General features: G+C 51.2%; 1 protein-coding gene across 1 annotated transcript; it reads right to left on the reverse strand.

Annotated features, from left to right (window-relative positions):
- Positions 1 to 334: 334 nt before the first annotated feature.
- Pcyox1l (prenylcysteine oxidase 1 like) lies at positions 335 to 10,195 on the reverse strand. The gene is made up of 6 exons (XM_021214635.1): positions 10,053 to 10,195; positions 6,128 to 6,334; positions 4,807 to 4,981; positions 2,417 to 2,628; positions 1,844 to 1,984; positions 335 to 1,438 (listed from the first exon to the last, which is right to left on the reverse strand). The coding sequence occupies exons 1-6, from the start codon at positions 10,138 to 10,140 to the stop codon at positions 777 to 779; spliced, it is 1,485 nt and encodes a 494-aa protein (XP_021070294.1). The 5' UTR covers positions 10,141 to 10,195; the 3' UTR covers positions 335 to 776.
- Positions 10,196 to 10,696: the final 501 nt, after the last annotated feature.

A 10,696-nucleotide genomic window follows, 5' to 3' on the forward strand; every position in this document is an offset into this window, starting at 1 on the left:
CTTGGCTCCATTCGTCATGATTGACAGGCAGCCCAGAGCTCTACTGAAAGGCAGTGGGGGGGTAAGGGGGGGTAAATGTCTCTCCCTCAGGAAGTGGAGACGATCTCTAAGGAAGTTCTGAGCTAGAACCCTCTCCAAACAGCCCATCCAAATGCTTATTTTCTGACCTTGCCTTCTGCTTTTAGTATCTGGTTGTTTTACTACAAGGCTGTGCAATTTTGAGAAGACGGGAATGGAAGACAGGAAGGAAATAAAACTGAGTTCTCTGCTCTATATCCCTTGTCAGTCATCTTGGCTTTTAGTGGAAAAAAAAAAAAAAGAAGTCAGAAGTAGCTTGGAGGATAAATTTATATTTCTTCTTGAAAAACATTAACAAAACAAAACAAGACAAAACAAAAACAACCAAAAAATCCCCCAAAACAAAAACAACCAACAAAACAAAACAAAACCACCCCCTCAAACAAAAAAAACAAAAACCCAAAACCCAACTCCATAAAAAAAAAAAAAAAAGCTAAAACACTGACTTGAATTTCCTTCCCTTTTCTTCATCTCTCCAAAAAAGAAAAAAAAAAAAAAAAGGCAGCCTCTAAGAGGATCCTTAGATAAGCAGACAGTAGATCACCCGGGGCCCACATGGGGGACCCTGCTCAATCCATGAAAGCAGAGAAAGCCACACAGCCCATGGGTGTGGCCTTGTCAGTCCTGCGCGGCTGGAGTGCGCTCCACCTTCCTTATCTTCAGTGTGGCGCAGAGTTCCTGGGCTCTCCTGGGAGCCCTCACAGTTCAGTCTTGACCTTATGGATTAAGTCCTTCTGGTCAATCTTATCCAGGTCCTGGTACCAGCGGTTATAAGCCAACAGAGCCACATTCTTAGCAGCTACAGCCGTCACCTCCACGGAGCTGGCCGCCCACTCTAAGGCATTGAGGTAGAAGAGCTGATCGTGGAGGGCGAACCTCGGGAGGGTGCGGCGGGAGCCGTAGAGCGGGTGGGCCTGCCACTCCGCCGTCTGGACTGAGTAATAGGAACGGAAGAGGGTCTTCAGCTCCGTGCGGAAGAGGGGCTTCGGGGACTGCACTCGCCACACGGCCGCCTCCTGGGGTTGCTTCCGCCGGAAGCTGGCCGAGATGTTGACGGGACAGATGTTGTCCAGTGTGCAGAAGAAGCTCGGGAAGTCCGTGGTGAGGATGTTGGCAAAGGGGAAAAGCTTAGGGTCCGGGAAACCGAAGTAGGAAGAGTTGAGGTAGCCATGGACCAGGGAGACCACGGTGGGCTGGAAGGAGCCCTGAATGTCCTCAATGGGCGGAGTAAAGCCTTCAAAGGTGATGTTGTTGCTGCTGTTGTCCAGGTGCAGGGGTGTGGCAATGACCACGATGTCGTAGAAGTCTGAGCTGTTGCCCTTGTCACTCTCGTACGCCACTTGGTACAGGGCTTTCCCTTCTAGCAGGAGAGAAGATAAGCGGTCATTTTGATACCCACCGACCTTCCCTTTGGGACCCAGCACTGGGGGTGCAGGGAGAGTCTGGGGTCAGGGGCAGCTGGGCGGTCATATTGGCGTAGCTGTTGGGCAAGCACTGGTTGGGCTGTTAGAAAGCCCCGGCCCTTCCGCTGGTTCTAATGCTGACTGGCTGAGGTAAGGATGTCACTCAAATTCTCAGTGCTCAAAGGAGTCTGTGGAGGGAAGCTTCCTAGCTCGGTCTGTGAACCACGACAGTGCCCTCTAGTGTTGGTAGGCCTCCCACTGATTTTTCTGAAAAAATACTTCCTACACTAAGTTGAGGCACAGAAGAGAAAGAAGGGCTGACTAGGAAAAGGATGGTCATGACTCCTGCTCGGTTCACTTACCTGTACTGTGCAGGGTCACAGAGGTCACTGTGGCGTGGATCACGGTGGCCTTGGCGAGCTTCAGCAAACCAGAACAAACCAGCTTGTTGCCCCCTTCCACGGACCACAGGTTGCCCTGAGCCCCCGCTAGTGACATGGCTCCTGGAAGAGAGAAGAAAGATTTTGGGCCTTTATTCCAGGACAAGACTCCTCCCACCCATAAGCGTGGATTTCAAACAGTAAATACACCATGATTGTAAACTTAAAAACATTAAAGAAGGGGACTGGAGAGATGGCTCAGGGGTTAAGAGCACTGACTGCTCTTCCAGAGGTCCTGAGTTCAATTCCCAGCAACCACATGGTGGCTCACAACCATCTGCAATGGGGTCTGATGTCCTCTTCTGGTGTGTCTGAAGAGAGCAATGGTGCACTCATATAAATCAATCGATCAATCAATCAATCAATCAATCTTTAAAAACATAAAGAAAGAAAAGACTGTGGGCCATGGTAATAAGCCAGAGGGTCTTCACGGGACCCAGTTTGTCCTAAGTATATGGGCAGGAAGAACAGGCAGGCTGTGGGCTGCACACTCACCAGCAAAGGCGGGCATTGATGCCGACTGGCCATAGCTGGCCCGTAAGACTGCAGAGACGACATCATCAATAAAGCGCTGTGTGACGCCCACCTGGAGCAGGGACTCGGCCACGGACCGCTGGGTCATGTTGACAAAGGTGGCTTCCCCCAGCGAGTAGAGTAGCTCTTCTACTCCCGAGAAGGCATAGCCGTGAGCCTGGTACTTGTAGATCCTGGAAGAAGTGAGCAACTGGAGTCTTGTGCAGACAGGCTTTTGGGGTGACCACCCAGAGGAGGTCCTCCTGCAGCCCTCCATTCCCCAGGTGCTGATGTCTCTGAACACGAGTGGATTTTGTTTTCCTAGCATCAGATCTGCTCTGGCTTCAAGGACCGAGCTGGGTTGATGGCAACAGCCTCATACCACTACTGTCCTTCCCTCTGGCTTGCCCTGTCGGGAATCTCATTGGCTCAGAGCTCCTGTCTTATCCCCCTTCCATTCATTTCAGCCTCCGAAGTAGCACAGATGGGAACTGCCTGCTGATACAATTCTGGACTAGCTTGCCTTTGAATGGCTGCCTTTTTTGGGCCTGGTTTTCAATTGGGCCACTAGATAGGACTGAAGGAATGGAAGAAGACAGGTAGAACTTGCTTCCGCCGTTGGGAACAGTCAGCATGGCAGGGTAACTTAAAAGTGATGAGAGAGAAGAGCATGTGGAGAGAAAGAGGGGTCGTGTGTGACTGTGCACATGACGGAAGTAATGCAGTTCCAGGACTTGGGAGTCAGGCTGGATGACACAGTGAGATTCTGTGCCAAGCAAAGGCAGAAAGGAGGTTACAAGACAAACAAACAAATAAACAAATAAAGAAAAAAGGAAAAAAAAAAAAGCTGGGTGGTGAGGAGGAGTGTTGTGAAATAGTCTTATGGGCACACCCATGGCTGTGGCACTCACGAATTCACACCAACTGTAGCTGCCTGTGTAGAGCACACAGAAGATAGAGCCTTATAAAACTTCAGTCACAGATGGGGAGGAGCTCACGGGGCCCCAGCCCATCCTAGGAAGCTAAAGGCAAGCCAGGGCTGCTGGAGAAGAGGAAGTCACTGTCATCACCAGAGAGTGACCCACACTCTAGAGGACAGCTCCACACCAATGCCCCTGTGAGCAGCCCTGGTTAGACCCAGGGGATGGCCAAACAAACACAAAAACAAGGCAGAAGACACAAAAGTGGGATGAGAACTTGGTGGGAGTGGGAGAGAGGTGAGTGAGAGAGGGAGGAGGGAGGAGGGAAGAGGAAGTGACCAAATGCATTACAATGCATATATCAAATTATCAAAGAATAAATTAAGTTAAAAAGAAAGAAGAGTCAGGGCAGCAGTACAGCATCTCCAGAGGACATCTGGAGAATGTCAAGAAGACGTGTCACCTTGGATGGTCTAATCATAGAGTGGAAAGGGAGTGGAGAAGGGCAGAGAGGCAGGGAAGGGCGCTGTGGGACCACACCTATACATCTGACACTGAGAAAGGTCAGTGATGGGGCCTCTGCTCAGGGCTCCGGGAAGCAAGGGGCTTACAGAAGAGGCATGGCTGCTTGGCGTGAGTACAGAGTGGGTTCAGGCCACTTGTCCTCTGTGTCTCGAGGTAATAGGGAGGGGCTGGCACGCAAGAGGAAGAAAAGAGAATGTTCTAGAGCAGTGGTTCTCAACCTGAGGGTTGCGACCCCTTTGGGGGCTGAATATCCCTTTCACAGGGGTCGCATACCAGATACCCTGCCTATCGGATATTGACATTATGATTCACAACAGCAGCAAAATTGTAGTAGCAACAACAAAAAAATCTTATGGTTGAGGCTCACCACAACACGAGGAGCTGTGATCAAGGGTTGCATCATTAGGAAGATTGAGAACTGTTCTAGAGCGACGAAGTGGGGACCGCAAGCTTGCCAGTGGGTGACCCCACGCTGCATATAGCCTACACAAGTGCTTCACTTGGCTCACAAAACCGACTGGCGATAAACATTGAAAAGTTGGAAATTTTCATGACACGACTCCTTGTGGTGTGCTGCAGCGGGCTGCCTCCCTCAGGTGGCCTGACTCCTCGAGCGGTACCCCACCTCCCGGTCCTCTTCCGCCCGGGCGCCTCACCTACGCACATCACACTCCGGCCTTTGTAAGTTACTGAGTTTGCAAAGTGCTTCAGAACTTCAGTGGGAGGAAAGAATGGAGTTAGTTATGACACTGCCGGCCCTTGTCCCACACACTCCTTGGGCTGGGGCTTGCTCTGAGCCTGCACTGAACTGTGGCCCGCCCTTGGACTTAACCTTCCCCTCCCCTTTCACACTTTCCAACCAATCAATTCCTTCCTAAGAGCGTCCCGGTCTCCTAACAGGTTCCTGCAGCTCCACCCCGGCCCTACCTCATGAACTTCTCCATGACTTCCTCCACCCACATCTGCAGTCTCAGGAAGCTGATGCCGTAGTACCACCAGAGGCGGAAGAGGTTCAGCAGGTACCAGTCGGTTTCCTCCAGCACGAAATGTTCGCCGCCGAAGATGGCGCTTCTGCCCACCACCTCGCGCCTCTGTCTCAGCCCTGCGGGAGACCAGCAGTCCCCTCAGCTCCCCTTCAAGGACCCAGGGAGGCCCAAGCAGTGCCTTGAGCTTTTTTTTTTTTTTTTTTTTGCACTGGGGCCTTCCTGATGCAAATGGCAGGAACTGTCTATTCCTATATGCCACTTGTCTGTAAGCAGCACGCTAATGAATACACTGAGAAAGTTTGCTTTTCCTAGCAAATACGGAAATGAAGATGAAAACAATGTACCATTTTGTATTTCTCTCAACAGCGATCTGCTTAGCCAAGAGTGAGGGAAATGTCCGGAATGTCTAAAGGCTCTTGTGACAGGGCTGGCTTTGAAATGGGGCCCTGACCTCACGAGTTCTTTCTAGCTTCTCGGCACTCCAATGGAACACTCCACTCATGAATATGTATGTATACGGCCATCATTTAGTCCCTCCCTCCCCCAACCCTGAAATAACATATACATTACCCTGCTCTTTAACAGCATCCTGCATAGTCTACCGTGTGCTTATATATCATTGTGTTTGACCCCCAAGTACAGAGAGGGTGGGCTGAGAGGACATGCCAACCTTCTGCTAAGGCAGACCCTGATGTAGTGAATGAGTTTGCATGTACCCATTTCGTGTATCTACAGGACAAGATCCTGCAGGACCACTTCCGAGAGCTGGGACGTCTTGAGCAAACAGGGTGTGTATTTGGAGTTTACATCATGCTGGCTGGCTTTGAGTCCCGGCTTTATTGCCTATATTGCACTGCTGTCTCGGCTGAAGTAAGTTAAGGGTTTGAGCTCCAGTCTCTTTAGAGAGAGCTCTGTCTCTCATCCTGAAGGCTGGTAGGGTTTGAGGTAATGTCCACATACTACCTAGTAGAGTACCAGATAGCTGGTGGGCAACGAGACACTGATGCAATTGCATAATTAAGAGGCAGTAAGCTGAAAGGGAAAGACTGGTCTGGGAGTCAAACCTGAGTTCTAATCCCGGCTCTGCAACTAACTCACTGTGTACCTCAGGCAAGTTCTTTCCCCTCTCTGGTCTCAGCTGCTCCATCTGTAAAATGAGGAGATTGAGCTAAATGACTATCTGACCTTAAGGGTCTGGGGGAGTCTGGGCCCCCAGGAGCCTGAGGCACGGGGCACTGGAGCCCCCCGTGATGGACACTCACCCAGCAGCTTGACGAAGTCCTGCATGTGGAGACTCAGAGAGTGAAAGGAGGCCGCCCCGCTCTCGTAGTTCTGCTTGTTGACGGAGATGGTGGCCAGGCGGCCACCCACAGTCCCTTTCTCATAGACAACAATTTGCACTCGGGGTCCAAAGTGTTGCTGAAGAAAGTGGGCCACAGCAGAGCCCCCGATCCCAGCTCCGATAACAGCTGTCAGCAAGTCCAAACCAGGCAGGGAAGGAGAGATGGCACAAGAGAGAGACTGGTTACGTTCACACTGTACCGTGCCGAGCGCAGGCCCCTGGCTAGCACTTAGCAGGCTTATGACATTGCAAAGGGGGCAATTTCAGTCTGTGGTTTAAGATGCTCTAAGCCCAATAATGAAAGGGCTGCCCTCGCCTCTTGTACCTGCTGCCACCCTCATCAGACGAAGGAAGACCCTAGCAGGAGAGAAGGAAAGAACCTCAGAATTCAGAATGTTCTAAAACATTACATTGAGCTGGGCAGAGGTGGTGCAGGCCTTTAATCTCAGCATTCGGGGGTGAGTGGTGGTGGGTGGGGGGAAGGCAGATGGATCTCTGAGTTCTAGGCCAGCCTGGTCTACAGAGGGAGTTCCAGGACAGCCAAGGCTACATGAAGAACCCCCTGTCTAAAACAAGCAGACAAACAAAACCATGCCCTGGGACCTATGTAGTGGAAGGAGCGAACGAACTTGTGCAGGTTGTTCCCCGACCTTCACACAAGTGCCATGACATGCATGTGCTCTCTTTCCATTTATCAGTCAACCAACCAACCAATCATCAATGCTTAAAAACAATCAGATAATAAACTTCGATTTTTATAAAATTGCCCACCTCCTCCATTTTGCTTATTTCAGGATTAACTGGTGAAAAGTTACTGACCAAACACTTCGGCTGCTGGCTACAGGGTCAGCACACTACAGCCCACAGGCCAAAATGCAAGCACAGGTTTGTATTACAAGTTTTATAGGCATAGCTCTTCCTTCCCTCTTTTTGTCTTTCCTTTTTGTGACAAGGTCTCCCTATGTAAACCAGGCTGGCCTCCAACTCATAAAGCTCTGCCTGCCACTACTTCCCTCGTGCTGGCTTTAAAGGCGCGAATCACCAAGCCTGGCTGGTCTTTTTTGAGGTAGGGTCTCACCACTGCTGCTTAGGTTAGCTTTGAACTCCTAGGCTCAAGTGAGTCTCCCTCTCAGCCTCCTGATGCTGCTGGCGTCTGCCAATAAAGCCCACACCCTTTCTCTTACCTACGGTCAGGAGCCGGCCTTCAAAGCCCCAAATATTTACCCTTTGGCTCTTTATAAGCAAAGTGTGTCAACCTTTGGTCAAAGTCCAACCTACCACCTGATGCTACTGGGAACCGCTGTCTAGACAGATAGTACTCAGTAAGCAGCCCTGAGGGAGGAGGGTGAACTCCGTTATGAAACCCTTGGGTTGGGCTCTTGCCTTCCCTGAGATTCTGCCTGTCCTGTATCCGAGATGCTGTTTTCCTCTCACTGAAAGCCCAGTATTCCCAGCCAGCCAGGCCAGAAGATAAAGACTCCCTTTAGCTCAGCTTGCCAGAGCCACCTTCAAGGGAGAGGCGGGGATCTCTCACACGTATCGTGGCAGCACACTCTGCCTTTACCACACCGTATTCAAAGGGTTTGAGGACAAAGCGGAAGCAGGGTGATTCTGTTCCCAGACCCTGGCAGGTGGTCAAGTCCACGACATATCTACGGCACGTTCAAATAACCAACTCCTTTCCCTCAGTACTCAAGAGTGAGTCACACCCTTAATCTCAGCCCTTGGGAGGCAGTGGCAGGCAGATGTCTGAGCTCTGAGGCCAGTCTGGTCTACAGAGCGAGTTCCAGGACAGCTAAGGCTACACAGAGAAGAAACCCTGTCTCAAAAAAAACCCAAATAGTCACTTCCAGGAATACCCTTAGCTTTTTCTTAGCCACTCTGTTCTCTTCCCTTCTTCTGGAAGAGTTCGGAATTACCCATTTTCTCCAATGAAATGGTCATTTCAAGGTCTGGGGGTGACTCTCAACTCCCACTCTCTCAGGCTATAAGTAAGACGTCATGTCACTGTGAACAGGCTTATGGGACACACATAACAGACATTGCTTTGTCCTATAAGATGTACCAAAGACCCAGAGATGAACCAAAGAGGGTTTTGGTTCCCAGAGGCCTAAGCAGCCAATGGGCAGAGAATCTTGAACAATCAGCTAGAACAATCCATAACCAAGTAGGACCACAGGCTTTCAGGGCATTCTGAGAAAAAAGCAGCAGCTACAGGCTTCACATAGAGAAAGCATTTGAGTAGGATTCCTAGAGAAAAACCTGCATGCCCGGGAGAGCAGAGAGGACATCAGGAGCGGGCCATCAGGGGGACTTTAAAGGGTCCTAGGGCCACCCAGAAGCATTGAGATAAAATCCTGCTAGAACCCAAGGATTATGCCCTCCTTCCTAGGTTCAGTCCAAATCACCAAGGGGTTGAAGGCACTCAGGATAGCTAAGGGGAAGCTTGTCATCAATAGATAAGGGCATGGGTGAGGCGTGTCTGGGGGCAAACTAGGAGGAGGCAGGATGCAAGGTATGGAATCATCATTTGGCTCTGCTGGGAGGGGTCCCTGCTGCCAGGGAAATGAGTACTGTACATCCCTGGCCCCTGCCTGGCTAATTCTTCATTATCCTGTCAAGTCTGCCCCAAAGTCAACCTCCATTAGACCTTCTCTTAATACCCAACCCCCAAGATTCTCTCTTCCACGGACTCTCAGTCATAAATCGATTTCCAGTATGCTTTGGTCAGCTTTAACCTTTTATGGCCTGTTGGGGGAGTTTTTCCTACACAATTAAACTTTAGAACTGTACTGGTCCAGGCAAGTCTATGATGTCCCACATGTCCCAAGGCACTCCCGCCTGCCCTCCCACCACCAGAAGCCCAGCCTTTCTGGTTGTCGGAATTCATGTACAAAGAGATTTGAGAACATCTGAGTCATGCAGAGAGAAAACAAAAGAAAGGAAGAAAGAAAATTGAACAAAGGCGGCACTAGTGACAAAGACTACACAATGGTGTGTTTAGTGAGGTGGCCCGGTGCCTGCAGTTTATTTTGGAATGCACCAGAATGTAATTGGCATTCGTTGGCAGCAAATGCCAGAGTGGGTGGTGGGCACATGGACGAGATTGTAAAATTCTTTCAACTTTGCTGTATGCCTGAAGAACTTTGGGATGAAATGTTGGGGAAAACTACACCAATAATAATTTAAAAAAAAAAAAAGATTGTCGCTAAGAGTTGTCCATATCGGACTGCGCAGTAGAGTGCTTGCCTAACAAGCCTGAGGGGAAAAGGTTCCCCACTCTGTCACTCAACAAATCCACCCCCAGCCATCTATTGTTCTGTCCTGTGGAAGGAACTGCTTTCTACAGACCGGAAGTTCTGGTTAAATGTTACTCTTTCCAAAGGCTTTTTTAGCGCCCGCAGAACCTGACAAGCGCTCTCCAGACACGGAACTTTCTCGTCCTAAGGAAGGGCCTCTCCTGCTGCAGGAACCACTGTCATAGCCTCTGCTACACACAAGGCCCTCAGCAGACCCCTGCGAACGCCTCCGCCCGCCCAGCTCCTGTCCTGTCACCCGCCAGCTTCTCCAGAGCAAATATGCAGTGACCATGTGCTTTGCAAGACAGCAAGCTGTCAGTGGCTATTACTGCCCGGGCCTCCTCCTTCCCAGGTGGCCCTCTCCTGGTGCTCAAGCCACCCTCCCCATCACCACCTCCCCTGTGCCCTCTTCTTCCGCGCCCAGCAGCCCCTAGCCTCTCTCCTACACTCAGTTCGTCTCCGGAGCAGCCCTCCCCTACCCCAGGTCAGCTGCGAACCCTCTTCCCGCCCGTCCTCAGTGAGCACCCCACCGCATCCTTCCCGCACCGATTTTCCCCGGCGGTGCGTCTCCGCCTGCAGCGGCGGCGGTGAGGACTGTGGCCAGCACGGCGAGCAGCGGGGCAGCGCGGGCCATGGCGGGTGGTGACCGGGCAGCACGCTGCGGATCGGCCTCTAGCGGTTGGCGCTCGACTGTGCGCCCCGCCCTGCCGCCCCACTGGCGATCCGGCCTAGCAGCCTGGCTGGTCTCAGTCTTTCATTGGTCGAACAACCGTCCCTCTGCAGTACGAAGTCCTCATTAGCTACATCTGTCTCAGGGAGAGCTCAGTCATTGGCAGCGTCCCTGTCCCTCCTCCTGGGATGCGGGTTCTTCATTGGTTGGCTCATTCTGCTCAGGCGCAGGTGTGCCACTTCTTTGGCTCTCAACATCAGGACCAGGGCCCAGCTGCAAGAAGATGCACAGAAGGGAGTCCAGCCAGTTATTAGCTTTGTGATGTCCCTTCTGTTATGTCTGTTTCCAGAGGACAGAATAATCTGCGTTTTATCTTTCTAGGTTGTGATGATCACGTGAGATAACGGAGGGGGAAGTCCTTTGGGGGCTTGTCTTTCCTGTGCTGTAAATTGCTGACCAAGCTGGAAAACTGCCTGACTAGAGGCCAGCATGTGCTGAAACAAGCGAGACTGCGTTAGAT

Source organism: Mus pahari, chromosome 15 (assembly GCF_900095145.1).
Source record: "Mus pahari chromosome 15, PAHARI_EIJ_v1.1, whole genome shotgun sequence".
NCBI classification, from domain to species: Eukaryota; Metazoa; Chordata; class Mammalia; order Rodentia; family Muridae; genus Mus; species Mus pahari.